Source organism: Lepisosteus platostomus, chromosome 9 (genome assembly GCF_059453375.1).
Source record: "Lepisosteus platostomus isolate fLepPlt1 chromosome 9, fLepPlt1.hap1, whole genome shotgun sequence".
NCBI classification, from domain to species: domain Eukaryota; kingdom Metazoa; phylum Chordata; class Actinopteri; order Semionotiformes; family Lepisosteidae; genus Lepisosteus; species Lepisosteus platostomus.
Window position 1 is genome coordinate 527,913 of NC_142619.1, and position 15,966 is coordinate 543,878.

At 53.9% G+C, this 15,966-nt stretch overlaps 2 protein-coding genes across 7 annotated transcripts in view; both read right to left on the minus strand.

Annotated features, from left to right (window-relative positions):
- The window catches only part of prr12b (proline rich 12b), a 28,956-nt gene extending 24,961 nt beyond the window's left edge, over nucleotides 1-3,995 (minus strand). For 3 of the 5 annotated variants that reach the window (XM_088646144.1, XM_088646147.1, XM_088646142.1), the window contains exon 1: nucleotides 3,113-3,995. In XM_088646144.1, the coding sequence (XP_088502270.1) occupies nucleotides 3,113-3,195 (83 nt within the window). In that variant the 5' untranslated portion in view covers nucleotides 3,196-3,995. The remainder of the gene's footprint in view (nucleotides 1-3,112) is intronic. The other 2 variants (XM_088646146.1, XM_088646143.1) reach the window with 1 other exon arrangement.
- A 5,714-nt stretch (nucleotides 3,996-9,709) lies between these two features.
- On the minus strand, nucleotides 9,710-15,694 carry prrg2 (proline rich Gla (G-carboxyglutamic acid) 2). Of its 2 annotated transcripts, none has more exons than XM_088646222.1 (7): nucleotides 15,402-15,694; nucleotides 14,537-14,628; nucleotides 13,375-13,538; nucleotides 12,957-12,990; nucleotides 11,479-11,608; nucleotides 10,064-10,207; nucleotides 9,710-9,986 (listed from the first exon to the last, which is right to left on the minus strand). In XM_088646222.1, exons 2-7 carry the CDS (start codon nucleotides 14,616-14,618, stop codon nucleotides 9,947-9,949), a joined length of 594 nt encoding a protein of 197 aa, XP_088502348.1. In that variant the 5' UTR covers nucleotides 14,619-14,628; nucleotides 15,402-15,694; the 3' UTR covers nucleotides 9,710-9,946. The 2 variants fall into 2 exon arrangements, with proteins under 2 accessions (XP_088502348.1, XP_088502349.1); XM_088646223.1 differs by lacking the exon at nucleotides 15,402-15,694 and adding an exon at nucleotides 15,100-15,265.
- Nucleotides 15,695-15,966: the final 272 nt, after the last annotated feature.

The window sequence follows — 15,966 nt, forward strand, 5'->3', positions numbered from 1 at the left end:
CCACTGTACACAGACAGAGGGGGGATTGGGTAACAAACTGACCAGCCCCATTGCTGAGACCTGGATTAGCTCCAGACACAGCTGGATGGGCTCTACTGTACACAGAGGGGGTGGGAGGAGGGAACAGGATACCCAGCCACCCTGCCTTTTCTCAAGACACAAATCTTCCAGTCAGGACAGGGGGCACTACTGGGAGTGTGGACCACACTGCCCAGTGCTTGAAGCTGATTCCTTGGCACTACAAACACAGAGAACTTGGACGATGCGCCGGAGCCTCACTCAGCGATCACACTCTCTCCGTACGGGTCGAATCCACAGGGGTCACGCGCGCGGAATCGGCGTCGGAAAGGCACAGGGTACCCCTGCCGGCGTTGCACTGTGGGTCGCGCCGAGGAGTTTTCAAACCCCCTTCACGGGGGGGGCCAACACACAGCGAGCTTCTGTATCAGGCCCTGCCTCGCTGCTGTTCTGAGCAGCAACAGCCCCCTGCTGCCTGGTGCCTGGGTGAGGGTCCGAGACCGCATCCCGAAACAGACCTTCAGCTCTGGCAGCAATGCAAGAGCCCAGGACAGAGCCATTCCAGTGCCCAAATTCACCGGCACCCTTTCTGCTGCACTGGGACTGTAGCCCCTGTTGTAACAGGACTGTTGTTCTGTACTGGGACTGTAGCTCCTATTGTAACAGACTGTCCTACTGTACTGGGACTGTAGCTCCTATTGTAACAGACTGTTCTACTGTACTGGGACTGGAGCTCCTATTGTAACAGGACTGTTCTACTGTACTGGGACTGGAGCTCCTATTGTAAAAGGACTGTTCTACTGTACTGGGACTGTAGCTCCTATTGTAACAGGACTGTTTTACTGTACTGGGACTGTAGCCCCTATTGTAACAGGACTGTTCTACTGCACTGGGACTGTAGCTCCTATTATAACAGGACTGTTTTACTGTACTGGGACTGTTGCCCCTATTGGAACAGGACTGTTCTACTGCACTGGGACTGTAGCTCCTATTGTAACAGGACTGTTTTACTGTACTGGGACTGTAGCCTCTATTGTAACAGGACCGTTGTACTGCACTGTTCTACAGGAGGCAGTATCTCCCACCTCGTTACTGGTGATTTATTTACAGGAGTAATGAACCTCATATTCAAAATTGTATCTAGGTATACCTTTACTAAATAGCTGTCTTTATTAACATACATTAATTTTCCCTAGAGCACCTAGGGCATTAAATTTCATTAGTGTCAGTGGTGGTAGGAGCACTTTTCATGTTTAAACTCTTATTTTAAAACACACAGCTCAAAGGATGCATTCTGGATACATTTTATTTAAATAAACACACACACGCAGTTTGGTCAAATTCATTGAGCTGCTTACCGTGTCTGCAACACGATGTCAACAGCTTGTTTCTTAAACAATACTCCACAACCTCTCTCAACAAATATTATATATCGCAGAAATATAATAACACAGAATTTTTGGGAAGCAGGCAGAGACCGGAATGTTTATTTATAGCGCCGCCAGAGACGACCCCGAACCTCCCCCAACAACACCCCAAATGAAAACGCAGTTCTCGCCGTCGTCGTCTTCGATTTTTGTTTTGGGGTCATTCCACCTCATGAAACGCCGCCACCCCTGGGATTTGTGAACTACTCCTGCCCCTGACAACAATAATATGGACGGTAGCATCGACAGCCACCAAAATACTGATTTTCCCCCCTCCGTTGTCAACTCGAGTTCAGGCTTCAATCTGCCCGACTAGGCCTCTGGGCTCCGGCGCACACAGACACACACACGTACCGCCTGCCTCTGCAGGGGAAAAAAAACGCCATTTCCCACCCTCTTTCTCTTTATTACGCTTTATTTTATTGAATTTCACCGCTGGTATCTTCTCGTCTCGCCTCCACCCTCCTCTGTTTTGTATCACGACCCGGTGAAAACACCTTCTCCCGGCTGACCGCCCATCGCACGTCCGGCCGCTGTTTTTATTTTCATCACCATCATTATTATCACTATTTAGAGGGTTTGGAAGGTGATGGTACAATATCTTTTTAACAAAAACGAGTCCTCTGGCCGTAAACAGTATTTAAAGACGGCATCTTCGAAATGCGTGCGGACGTGCATTTGTGAAATTTTAGCTGCACCTCCGAATGAAGGCCTCCCATCTGCGTCTGAAGATTTGCGTTTTACAATGACCGCGTATCTCAGCGCTTCTGGGGGGCTATCTTTTTTCCCTCTTACCCCCCCCCCCTAATTTGATTGTATTTGCATAATTAATCACCTATCAGCACCTGTTTATTGAGCTAATGGTCGTGATGATAAAACAGCGATAAGGGGCCGGGGCCGCTGGCTCATCTGCATACGGGCAGTAATTACTCGGGCTCAGGGCTGGTTTCTGCAAGACAGCCCAAGACCAGCGTGCGGACGCCGCCGCGGTTCCTCAATTTCTGTTTGTTTTGGGTTTTTTTTTTTAATTTTGCATGCACGATTTTCTTTTTTGGGAACCCAAATCACATCGCAAGCTACAACAAAAAAAAAAAACCCCGTCACTCGCATCGTGCACAACAGCCCGCCATACCCTACCACCGTACGTGCGTGTGTGTAAATATAATTGCATGTGTTGCACACACATAAACATGCATTATTCTAATCGCAGCCCCGTCGACGCAAGAAACAGGGGCAACGGCAGAGACTATATAGCGCGGCTTCAGAAAGCCTGCGCGCTGACAGAAGTCAGCTTTGTCGCCCTAAACGTGCATTTGTATCACAGCTGCAGAAGGGTTATTTTTTTTAAAGAAACCCATACATCCCTAACCCATCCCCCCCTCTCTCTCTCTCTCTCCCTTCTCCCCTCTCTCTCTTTCGCTCTCCTATCTCAGGTCTCGCTCACTCATCCACGCATTAGAATACACCACGCACCCCACGCAATTTGGAGAATGCATTCACCCGTCCGCCAGACCACCCCCGGCAACTCAAGTGAAAGCAACGCGGCGACCCAAGAGCCCGAATTAACGCGTCGAGAGCAGAGAGAAACAGACAACAAGCGAGTATTGTCGCAAAGGACAGGTCGCAGCTCAGCCCCCCCCCAGCACACACCTCCCTCCCGGCTTTACCTCGCTTTTGCAGAGCGCTCGTACGTCCATCCCGTCCCGGCACCCAGGTCGCCGAATCCTGCTGCTGGATAATTTCTATCCATGAAAATTTATGGGAGCGGGGAGGGGGGTTTAAACAGAGACTAATGTGGCGATCACATAGACGGCGCTTCTCTTTAGGAATGAAATCAGAGAGAGAGAGAGAGGAAAGAGGCGCGGGGGGGTAGCTGAAGAGGAGGAGGAGGAGGAGGGTGTCGGAGGAGAGAGAGGGGGGCAGCCGAAGATAGATTCACACACAAAAAAAAATCCCTTTATTTCCTCTCTCTCTCTCTCCCCTCTGTCGTCTCCAGCGTTTTCTGGTGCCGTCTGAGTCTGGCAGGCAAGCGAGCCCGTGTCTGAGGAGAGACGTTTCTAAAAAATCAGTCTGTCAGTCTCTTTTCTCCTTTATAGCTCGCTGGCCGATGCCGCCTCTGTCTCTCTCTCTCTCCTCTTCTCCCCCCTGTCTCCTGTTATGGCTGGGAGGTGGGGAAGAGAGACGGGGGGAGAGAAATCCAGGTTATTATGTGTTTTTTTTTTCCACGCAAAAAAAACAAAACAAAAATAAGAACGCGCCCCCTCCCTTTGCGCACACGCAGGAAGAAAAATCACGCGTGCAATTTTTTTTGTTGTTGTTGCTGCTGTTGCTTTGCTTTGTTTCGTTTTTAGTCTCCCAGCAAAAGCCCGGTCTCGGGTTCCGTGCGCCGTTTTATAAAATCCCTCGGCTCGTTACGGCTCCTGTCTCTGCACATTTTCAGTCATTTTCCTGCAAAGCCGCCATGTTTGAGAAGCGCCTGCCTGCCTCACTCACACTCTCTCTCTCTCCCTCCCCGTCTCTTTCTCTCTCTCTCACACACACACGCAGCAGCTAAGCTGAAATCTTCCCGGCATACATTTCAGGTCGAAACTGACAAAAGGGGGGGGGGGAGGAGGGGGAGGGGTGCCGAGCCGCGCCGCTCGGAGGAAGGGGGCCGTTTCTGCTGCGCGCGGGCGGAGGGGCGACCCCGGCGGGCAGAGGCTGGCGTGTCGGTAAATCAACAAAAGGCCGACGGCGGGCCAAGCGCATCCCGAGTCAGGGAGAGAGGGAGGCAGAGACCCGGTAAACCGCAGCACCGTGCTGTGAGGGGTAGGGGTGAGGGTTCGAGGGGGTGTCAGCAGACACCTGGCCCCGGACGGAGTCCGGATTTTGCCACCTCTGGGGGATAGCGCGTGTCCCAGTGAACACCACTCATTCGAATGCACTTGCTGGTTTCCCTCCACGTCAAGGAGGACGCCTCAGCGACCCCTGCAGGGCAGCGGGGGTGCTGCATCAGCGAGGGGCGCCATGTCTAGATCATTGCCCATTCCTGGGGCGACCCACCCCACGCCGGTCACCAGCAGAGTCTCCGGTCTCCTCGGGGGTCTTCAGTCAGGGGTTAAAGGTCACCGTGAATCTGGGCTCATGAGGACAGTAACTGGCTCAGTTCAGACTCTTGAGACCCCAGTCCTTCAGGGGCTCTGGGGGTCTTCAGTCAGGGGTTAAAGGTCACCGTGAATCTGGGCTCATGAGGACAGTAACTGGCTCAGTTCAGACTCTGAGACCCCAGTCCTTCAGGGGCTCTGGGGGTCTTCACTCAGGGGTTAAAGGTCAGTGTGAGGACAGTAACTGGCTCAGTTCAGACTCTGAGACCCCAGTCCTTCAGGGGCTCTGGGGGTCTTCACTCAGGGGTTAAAGGTCAGTGTGAGGACAGTAACTGGCTCAGTTCAGTCCCTGAGACCCCAGTCCTTCAGGGGCTCTGGGGGTCTTCACTCAGGGGTTAAAGGTCACTGTGAATCTGGGCTCATGAGGACAGTAACTGGCTCAGTTCAGTCTCTGAGACCCCAGTCCTTCAGGGACTCTGGGGGTGTTCAGTCAGGGGTTAAAGCATATCTATTTCATGCAACGACTTCCTCTAATTAGTATTATTTTCAGTGTGAGGACAGTAACTGGCTCAGTTTAGACCCTGAGAGCCCAGTCCTTATGGGGCTCTGGGGGTGTTCAGTCAGGGGTTAAAGGTCAGTTTGAGGACAGTAACTGGCTCAGTTCAGTCCCTGAGACCCCAGTCCTTATGGGGCTCTGGGGGTGTTCAGTCAGGGGTTGAAGGTCACTGTGTTTAGGGCAGGTGTCCTCAATCCCAGTCCTGGAGACCCACACACCAGACCTGCGCTTAAATACACAACCCAGGTATTCATTGTCTTAACAGCAGGATTGCTAGGGATGGTGTGACTGTTCCCAGATCTTAAATCCACTTGATGGTCCCCTTCCAGGACTGCGTTTCCCGAGTGAAATACCATCCCGACTGCAGGAGCTCCAGTCGGGCCAATGGCCAGTTCAGGCAGGGCTGCGCTGACCTGCCCGGGCCGGCAGGTGTCTGTGGCTCCAGGACCAGCACGGGGGACCCCTGGTCCGGCGGTATAGCTGTGTCTCTCCTGGAGGGTGGGAAACGGTGCAGCGCCCTGAACTCGCGCCCCCGTAGTTTCCGGGAATGTTAAACGGGCCCGTTTCCCGCCTGCGCTCCTGCAGAGCTTGGCGACACCGAGGGACAGCGTGGACAGAGACTGCCGCGAGCCGGACTCGGACCCCAGTCCCCCACCAGTCAGCCCCGCCACACAAGCCTGCGTGACCTATGGGATCACGACACCACGCTTGTGTTGTTTTAGGTCTGTTGCCTCGGGTAAAGACGGACGAAGTCATCACGGACAAAGTCTTCCTCTTAATTCTCGAAACGAGTGCAAACAGCACGCAGCGTCCTCCACAGTCCCAGCGCAGAAGCCCGCAGCTCTGCGCAGATCCCCTGCGCAGCCGTCTGACGTCACGAACCCCCCCCCCCGCAACCCCTTCCGTCTCCTCGCTGATGTTTCTCGCAGGTCCACCAGCGCGCGGTGCTTCGCGGTTGCCAGGGGAGACGGGCCGGCCGGCGCGGGCCAATAGGAAAGCGCCCTCGCAGGATCCGGCACTGTGGTCGCGCGAGCGACCCTCTCCGGCTCGTGCCCGCAGGCGCTGTTACAGCTCGCTCCCTGCAGGGCGCGCGGATCCCGGCGCTCCAGAGAAACAGAGCAAAAGCGTTCACGTGCCACTACTGTAGTAAACTGCATTTCTAATAGAGATTTCAATCCCACGCTAAATAGAGCAGGGGACTCACTTCATCCCCAGCGCAGACACAGTCAGCATTCTGCACCAGGTGGACTGAGTAACAGGACTGTCCTACTGCACTGGGACTGTAGCTCCTACTGTAACAGGGCTGTTCTACTGTACTGGGACTGGAGCTCCTATTGTAACAGGACTGTTCTACTGTACTGGGACTGTAGCTCCTATTGTAACAGACTGTTCTACTGCACTGGGACTGTAGCTCCTATTGTAACAGACTGTCCTACTGTACTGGGACTGTAGCTCCTATTGTAACAGACTGTCCTACTGTACTGGGACTGTAGCTCCTACTGTAACAGACTGTTCTACTGTACTGGGACTGTAGCTCCTATTGTAACAGACTGTTCTACTGTACTGGGACTGTAGCTCCTACTGTAACAGACTGTTCTACTGTACTGGGACTGTAGCTCCTATTGTAACAGGACTGTTCTACTGTACTGGGACTGTAGCTCCTATTGTAACAGACTGGTCTACTGTACTGGGACTGTAGCTCCTATTGTAACTGGACTCTCCTACTGTACTGGGACTGTAGCTCCTATTGTAACAGACTGTTCTACTGTACTGGGACTGTAGCTCCTATTGTAACAGGACTGTCCTACTGTACTGGGACTGTAGCTCCTATTGTAACTGGACTGTCCTACTGCACTGGGACTGTAGCTCCTATTGTAACAGACTGGTCTACTGTACTGGGACTGTAGCTCCTACTGTAACAGGGCTGTTCTACTGTACTGGGACTGTAGCTCCTATTGTAACAGGACTGGTCTACTGTACTGGGACTGTAGCTCCTATTGTAACAGGACTGGTCTACTGTACTGGGACTGTAGCCCCTATTGTAACAGACTGTCCTACTGTACTGGGACTGTAGCCCCTATTGTAACACGACTGGTCTACTGTACTGGGACTGTAGCTCCTATTGTAACAGGACTGGTCTACTGTACTGGGACTGTAGCCCCTATTGTAACAGACTGTCCTACTGTACTGGGACTGTAGCCCCTATTGTAACAGGACTGGTCTACTGTACTGGGACTGTAGCTCCTATTGTAACAGGACTGTTCTACTGTACTGGGACTGTAGCTCCTATTGTAACAGACTGTTCTACTGCACTGGGACTGTAGCTCCTATTGTAACAGACTGTCCTACTGTACTGGGACTGTAGCTCCTATTGTAACAGACTGTCCTACTGTACTGGGACTGTAGCTCCTACTGTAACAGACTGTTCTACTGTACTGGGACTGTAGCTCCTATTGTAACAGACTGTTCTACTGTACTGGGACTGTAGCTCCTACTGTAACAGACTGTTCTACTGTACTGGGACTGTAGCTCCTATTGTAACAGGACTGTTCTACTGTACTGGGACTGTAGCTCCTATTGTAACAGACTGGTCTACTGTACTGGGACTGTAGCTCCTATTGTAACTGGACTCTCCTACTGTACTGGGACTGTAGCTCCTATTGTAACAGACTGTTCTACTGTACTGGGACTGTAGCTCCTATTGTAACAGGACTGTCCTACTGTACTGGGACTGTAGCTCCTATTGTAACTGGACTGTCCTACTGCACTGGGACTGTAGCTCCTATTGTAACAGACTGGTCTACTGTACTGGGACTGTAGCTCCTACTGTAACAGGGCTGTTCTACTGTACTGGGACTGTAGCTCCTATTGTAACAGGACTGGTCTACTGTACTGGGACTGTAGCTCCTATTGTAACAGGACTGGTCTACTGTACTGGGACTGTAGCCCCTATTGTAACAGACTGTCCTACTGTACTGGGACTGTAGCCCCTATTGTAACACGACTGGTCTACTGTACTGGGACTGTAGCTCCTATTGTAACAGGACTGGTCTACTGTACTGGGACTGTAGCCCCTATTGTAACAGACTGTCCTACTGTACTGGGACTGTAGCCCCTATTGTAACAGGACTGGTCTACTGTACTGGGACTGTAGCTCCTATTGTAACAGACTGTTCTACTGTACTGGGACTGTAGCTCCTATTGTAACAGACTGTCCTACTGTACTGGGACTGTAGCTCCTATTGTAAAAGACTGTCCTGCTGCACTGGGACTGTAGCTCCTATTGTAACAGACTGGTCTACTGTACTGGGACTGTAGCTCCTATTTTAACAGGACTGGTCTACTGCACTGGGACTGTAGCTCCTACTGTAACAGAATGTCCTACTGTACTGGGACTGTAGCCCCTATTGTAACAGGACTGTTGTTCTGCACTGGGACTGTAGCTCCTATTGTAACAGGACTGTCCTACTGTACTGGGACTGTAGCCCCTATTGTAACAGGACTGTTCTACTGCACTGGGATTGTAGCTCCTACTGTAACAGACTGTCCTACTGTACTGGGACTGTAGCTCCTATTGTAACAGACTGTCCTACTGGACTGGGACTGTAGCCCCTATTGTAACAGGACTGGTCTACTGTACTGGGACTGTGGCTCCTATTGTAACAGACTGTTCTACTGTACTGGGACTGTAGCTCCTATTGTAACAGACTGTCCTACTGTACTGGGACTGTAGCTCCTATTGTAACAGACTGTCCTACTGTACTGGTACTGTAGCCCCTATTGTAACAGACTGTCCTACTGTACTGGGACTGTAGCCCCTATTGTAACAGGACTGGTCTACTGTACTGGGACTGTGGCCTATACTGCAACAGGGTGCCAAGTGTCTACAATACAAATGGGATAAATCTTCTCCCCCGATCAGATAAAGGCCGTGTACACCAGAGGGCACTGTACCAGCTCACTCCAGACAATGCTGGCGCGCAGGCGCCCTCTGCTGGACACTGGCGATGCTGCGCCCTCTGCTGTGCCGGAAGTCTTGCAGCGTTTGAAAAGCCCGTTCTCCAGCCCGTCCACGACCCCCGTGTCACACCGCCCTCACCTGTCCGTGGCCACCCACGGAGACAGCCTCAGAGCTGCTCTCCCCAGTCTGCTGTGCACATGATCTAAAAATGTGTCCCGTCCTTCCCGAACCAGGGTCTCACTCCTCCGGCAGGGTTCTCCGGGTGTCCCGTCCCTGTCCCGGTCTCCCGTTCTCGCGGCGGGTCCGAAAGAACCGCCAGTGGCCAACGCCCTCTGCTCCAGGTGTCGCGGGTTCGACAAGTCACGTCCAGCTGCTGGAATTACAAACTCCTGCCTCGCAGTCCACCCCTCCTGCCCCTCCTGTTTACCCCTCCTGCCCACCCCTCCTGCCCCTCCTGTCCACCCCTCCTGCCCCGCCATCCACCCCTCCTGCCCCGCTGTTCACCCCTCTTGTCCAGCCCTCCTGCCCCTCCTGTCCACCCCTCCTGCCTCGCAGTCCACCCCTCCTGCCCCGCCATCCACCCCTCCTGCCCCGCCGTCCACCCCTCCTGCCCCTCTGTCCACCCCCCGCCCTGCTCCACACACAAGCACTGGGGCAGTTCCAGTCTGGGTCGGACATTTATTGAAAAAAGACACACAAACATTCGCTCCTGAATTAAAAAGACGAGTCTGGCTGTTCCATGTTAAAAGCCCTGTCCAGTGGGACCCCCGGCCAAAGTCCGGCCCCCCGGAGACCCCACCGCGGACAGCGTCTCCCCCCGGGCCGGCAGACGGACACACGGCCGCTCTTCCTCCCCCGCCCCTCCCCAGTCCCCGTCCTCTCCTCCTCCTCCTCCTCCTCCTCACTGGTCCGGCTCTGCGGGGGTTTCTGACGGGACCTCCCTGCGGACACAAATGGAGATGAGTGAGGGGGTCGTTTCTTCATCGTCCTCGTCGCCGGCGGCGGACTCGGCGCTCACCCAGTGTAGGGGGGCGGGGGCGCGTCGTGCTGCCCGCTGTGCGCCAGCGCCTCGTGGTAGGAGGGCAGGCCGGGGGCAGGGAGGGGCGTCAGGGGCACAGACTCCGGAGGGACCTGGCTATCTCCGGGCATCCGCACGGGCACGCTGGGAGGAGACAGGAGCCGGGGTCAGTCACGCCAGCAGGACGTCAACAGTGCCTCCCAGAGGGGCGGAGAGAGAGGAGGCACAGAGAGAGAGAGAGAGAGAGACGAGGCACAGAGAGAGAGAGAAAGACGAGGCACAGAGAAAGAGAGAGAGAGGAGGCACAGAGAGAGAGAGTGAGAGGAGGCACAGAGAGAGAGAGAGAGACGAGGCACAGAGAGAGAGAGACGAGGCACAGAGAGAGAGAGACGAGGCACAGAGAAAGAGAGAGAGAGGAGGCACAGGGAAAGAGAGAGAGAGGAGGCACAGAGAAAGAGAGACGAGGCACAGAGAGAGAGAGAAAGACGAGGCACAGAGAGAAAGAGAGGAGGCACAGAGAAAGAGAGAGAGGGGAGGCACAGAGAGAGAGAGAGAGAGAGAGAGAGAGAGAGAGAGAGAGAGAGAGAGAGAGAGAGAGAGAGAGAGAGAGAGAGAGAGAGCTACAGACCCTGACGAAGTACAGGCTCAGTGACCACAACCTGGCCATAGAAACTGGGCGACACAGGCAGACCTGGCTGCCCAGAGAGGACAGGCTCAGTGACCACAGCCTGGACACACACACTGGACACAGGCAGACCTGGCTGCCCAGAGAGGACAGGCTCAGTGACCACAGCCTGGACACACACACTGGACACAGACAGACCTGGCTGCCCAGAGAGGACAGGCTGTGCTCCCACTACCAGCAGGGAGAAATAGAGACAGAGGTGCACTTCCTACTGCACTGGGACAGATTCTCTGGGATTAGAGAAACATTCTTCCCCAAATTCAGAAATCTAATCCCAGAGTTCCCACACCTGCCAGAATCACAACAGGTCCCAATCCTACTGGGAGAGGGAGGAGGGAACTCAGTTGATCTGGCAGCCCAGTATGTGATCTCCTGTCACAGCCTGAGGAACAGTGAGTCCGTCTCCCAATAATGCTCCAGCCGCCTACAGTATATGTCAATATTTTATGACATGTCTCTGTTGTAAATGTCTGTAACATGTCTGTAGATTTTATTTTACTTTGTTTTTGTTCCATGATTTTATTATTTGTATTTGCTTTGGCAACACTGATTGTACCCATCGGTCATGCTAATAAAGCACCTTGAATTGAATTGAATTGAGAGAGAGAGAGAGAGAGAGAGAGAGAGAGAGAGAGAGAGAGAGAGAGAGAGAGAGAGAGAGAGAGAGAGAGAGAGAGAGAGAGAGACGAGCTGCAGCAGACCGACAGGGACAGGCACGGTGGTCCAGTACCTGCCCGCTCGGCTGGGCTTGTGCCTGGCTCTGTAGCAGTAACAGCCCACGACCACAGCGATCACCACGGTGACCAGGAGGGCCAGGAGTCCAGCGACCAGCCCAGCAACGTCCACACGGGGAGAATGGTCTGGAACAGAGACACACCTGGTTACACCCCCTCATCTCTTCAGAGCGTCTCCTTTTCTTTCCGGGGCAGAGGACACAGCTCTCTCTCCCCGCTCCCTCCCTCTCTCCTCACACCTGAAGACACTGGACAGTCTCTCTCTCTCTCCTCACACCTGAAGACACTGGACAGTCTCTCTCTCTCTCTCCTCACACCTGAAGACACTGGACAGTCTCTCTCTCTCTCTCCTCACACCTGAAGACACTGGACAGTCTCTCTCTCTCTCCTCACACCTGAAGACACTGGACAGTCTCTCTCTCTCTCCTCACACCTGAAGACACTGGACAGTCTCTCTCTCTCTCTCTCCTCACACCTGAAGACACTGGACAGTCTCTCTCTCTCTCCTCACACCTGAAGACACTGGACAGTCTCTCTCTCCTCACACCTGAAGACACTGGACAGTCTCTCCCTCTCTCCTCACACCTGAAGACACTGGACAGTCTCTCTCTCCTCACACCTGAAGACACTGGACAGTCTCTCTCTCTCTCCTCACACCTGAAGACACTGGACAGTCTCTCCCTCTCTCCTCACACCTGAAGACACTGGACAGTCTCTCTCTCTCTCTCCTCACACCTGAAGACACTGGACAGTCTCTCTCTCTCTCTCTCCTCACACCTGAAGACACTGGACAGTCTCTCTCTCTCTCTCTCCTCACACCTGAAGACACTGGACAGTCTCTCTCTCTCTCTCTCCTCACACCTGAAGACACTGGACAGTCTCTCTCTCTCTCCTCACACCTGAAGACACTGGACAGTCTCTCTCTCCTCACACCTGAAGACACTGGACAGTCTCTCCCTCTCTCCTCACACCTGAAGACACTGGACAGTCTCTCCCTCTCTCCTCACACCTGAAGACACTGGACAGTCTCTCTCTCCTCACACCTGAAGACACTGGACAGTCTCTCCCTCTCTCCTCACACCTGAAGACACTGGACAGTCTCTCTCTCTCTCCTCACACCTGAAGACACTGGACAGTCTCTCTCTCTCTCCTCACACCTGAAGACACTGGACAGTCTCTCTCTCTCTCCTCACACCTGAAGACACTGGACAGTCTCTCTCTCTCTCCTCACACCTGAAGACACTGGACAGTCTCTCTCTCTCTCCTCACACCTGAAGACACTGGACAGTCTCTCTCTGTCTCCCCTGCTCCCTCCCTCTCTCTCCGAGATCAGCTGGAAGGCTCTCAGATGTGATCTTTACAGATACAGAAACACATGCACGCAGACACTGGGACACTGGACCCTCAACTCTCTTACACACACTGTAGCAACACCGCCGGCTAAGAAGAAGTAGAAAAATACCAGCTGAATTACCATGAGCATGCACATAGTCCTTCCAAAAAGCATTCTGGAAAGAAAGACAACATCGCGTTCAGTGCAGCACTAGTTACAGACAACATTAAAAATATTTCCATACAGTGTCAGTGTCCGGTCAGTGTCGGAGTGCTGCGGTGTCCGGTCAGTGTCTGAGCGCTGCGGTGTCCGGTCAGCGTCGGAGCGCTGCGGTGTCCGGTCAGCGTCGGTGAGCTGCGGTGTCCGGTCAGTGTCGGTGCGCTGCGGTGTCCGGTCAGTGTCGGAGTGCTGCGGTGTCCGGTCAGTGTCTGAGCGCTGCGGTGTCCGGTCAGTGTCGGAGTGCTGCGGTGTCCGGTCAGTGTCGGAGTGCTGCGGTGTCCGGTCAGTGTCGGTGAACTGCGGTGTCCGGACGGTCAGTATGTGTGGAGATCGGTCTCACCGTTTTCGCAGCGTCCTCGAACACCTCCCTGGCCTCCTCGTACGAGCAGATCTCCTCCATACACTCCCTCTCCAGGTTCCCCGGCACCACCAGCTCCATGTCCCAGCTGTTGAACAGCAGAGAGCGGCTCAGGAAAGATCCAGCTTCCTGCTGCTCCAGGAACACTGAGGGAGAGAGAGACAGACAGCTGAGAGAGACACACATAGACAACACCAACTGGAACGCTACAGAACCCTAAACAGACAATAACCACTAGCTGAATATTTGACCAAGATAAGAAAAAGCAAAAAGAACCAGACCCTGGCAAGTACAGGCTCAGTGACCAGAGCCTGGCCATAGAGACTGGACACAGGCTGACCTGACTGCCCAGAGAGGACAGGTTCAGTGACCACAGCCTGGACACACACACTGGACACAGGCAGACCTGGCTGCCCAGAAAGGACAGGCTCAGTGACCACAGCCTGGCCAGAGAAACTGGACACAGGCAGACCTGGCTGCCCAGAGAGGACAGGCTCAGTGACCACAGCCTGGACACACACACTGGACACAGGCAGACCTGGCTGCCTAGAGAGGACAGGCTGTGCTCCCACTGCCAGCGGGGAGAAATAGAGACAGAGGTGCACTTCCTACTGCACTGGGACAGATACTCTGGGATTAGAGAAACATCCTTCCCTAAACTCAGAAATCTAATCCCAGAGTTCCCACACCTGCCAGAATCACAACAACTCTCAATCCTACTGGGAGAGGGAGGAGGGAACTCAGTGGATCTGGCAGCCCAGTATGTGATCTCCTGTCACAGCCTGAGGACCAGTGAGTCTGTCTCCCAATAATACTCCATCTGTCTACAGTAGATGTAAATATTTCAGGTGGGGAGCTACGTCAGCAGGCGTAGGCTGCAAAGGAACAAGTAACAGATTTATTCCACCTGAAAAGAGAAGAAGGTGACACCCTAAGAAGGATCCAAGGCCGAAACGTTGTGTTGTCTTTCTTCTCTTTTCAGCATGGCATAAATGTATGTAAATATCTGATGATATGTGTTTGTTTTAAATGTCTGTAATATGTCTGAAGATTTTATTTTGTCTAGTTTGGTTTCATTCGGTCCTGCTCAGAAAGCACCTTGGACGGACGGACAGACAGAGCCCCCTGCGAGAGACACACTTACCTTCATTTCTGTTGAGACTCCTGGACACTGAGAGACACACCAGTGACAGCTGCCACACCCACAGGACACCGCAGCCCCACATCACTGAACCCCTTAAAAGAAGCACACACAGGTCAGAGCAGCAATCTTACTCACACAACACCAACCACACAACACAACAGCGTCTGCCACACCAGACAAAACCAGCCTCACACAACACAGCAAACAGACCACTTCAATACTGGAGTCGGTAAAGAAACACCCCTCTTTATACTGCAGTGTAAATACTGTACCCCTGGTGTACCCCTCTGATGCTGCAGTGTAAATACTGTACCTCTGGTGTACCCCTCTTATGCTGCAGTGATGTCTGTGAGTTCTCAGCGGCCCAGAACATATTGGTCGAAAACAACACACTGCATCTCGAGAATGAAACAGAAAACGTTTGTTCTTCGACCTTATAACGGTTTTATAAAGGCCCCAGCCTACTCGGACAGGACAGTCCAGTCTCTCGGAGCGCCACCCTGCCTGCGGACCGACTGACCAGCTCCCCCGGACCGGGGGTCAAGCCCCGCACGGCCACCGACCCGCGAGTCTCGCAGTGACTCCGCTCTGCCGGATTGAGGAAGTCCGGACCGACTTCTGCCCTGGGCTCTCTCTCTCTCGCGACTGCTGCTCCTGTCGGGCTCGGCCCGAGTCCTCGCGGCTCCGGGGTCCGGGGTCCCCGAACCGGAATAAACTCAGCCACACGGGCCCAGGAGCAACAGCAACGAGAAGGATTGATGGCGCACCCCAGCTGGAACACGGGAGCGCTTCCTGCCCGACACCGCGCCCCGCGGGGTACACACACACACACACACACACACACACACGAGAGAGCCACGCTCACCTGCCGGGAGACCTCCTGCCAGCCGGCAGCCTCACGCACGACCTGCGCCAACCCGTTAAAAAAAACAAAAACAAGCTGGATAAAAATATCCCTGCAGCTCGCCTGCAGCCGCCTGCTCGGTCCGTGTCGAACACCAAGCCCTCTCGTGTCCGCGGCCTTCCGTGGGTCCTGCCTACTCCGTGTTTCGTTTTTTTTTTTTGTCCTGCTGTTTAAAGTCAGTCGAAACCAGGAAAGCGATGCACGTCCGCAGACAGCAGCCACAGCCCACCTGTACCTGCGAGCGCACCCCGCCCGCGCGTCACGTGACAGACCGGTCGGACCGCGTGCCCGAGCGACACGGACTCGCTCGTTCAGTCCTGCAGGTCGGCGTCACGCTATCATCCGTCAGACACTGTGAGCACCCCACTGAACTGAGAGACGCAGAGACTGTGGAGAGTCAGACACTCTGAGCACCCCACTGAACTGAGAGACACAGAGACTGTGGAGAGTCAGACACTCTGAGCACCCCACTGAACTGAGAGACACAGAGACTGTGGAGAGTCAGACACTCTGAGCACCCCACTGA

What these genes read in the sequence shown, in the direction of transcription:
- prrg2 (XM_088646222.1), bottom strand. Translation starts at nt 14,618, where the DNA reads ATGTGGGGCTGCGGTGTCCTGTGGGTGTGGCAGCTGTCACTGGTGTGT. An exon ending in TCGAGGACGCTGCGAAAACG is followed by an intron (nt 12,991 to 13,374) that starts GTGAGACCGATC and finishes CTTTCTTTCCAG; the next exon opens with AATGCTTTTTGGAAGGACTA. An exon ending in CCCCCGCCCCCCTACACTGG is followed by an intron (nt 9,987 to 10,063) that starts GTGAGCGCCGAG and finishes TTGTGTCCGCAG; the next exon opens with GGAGGTCCCGTCAGAAACCC.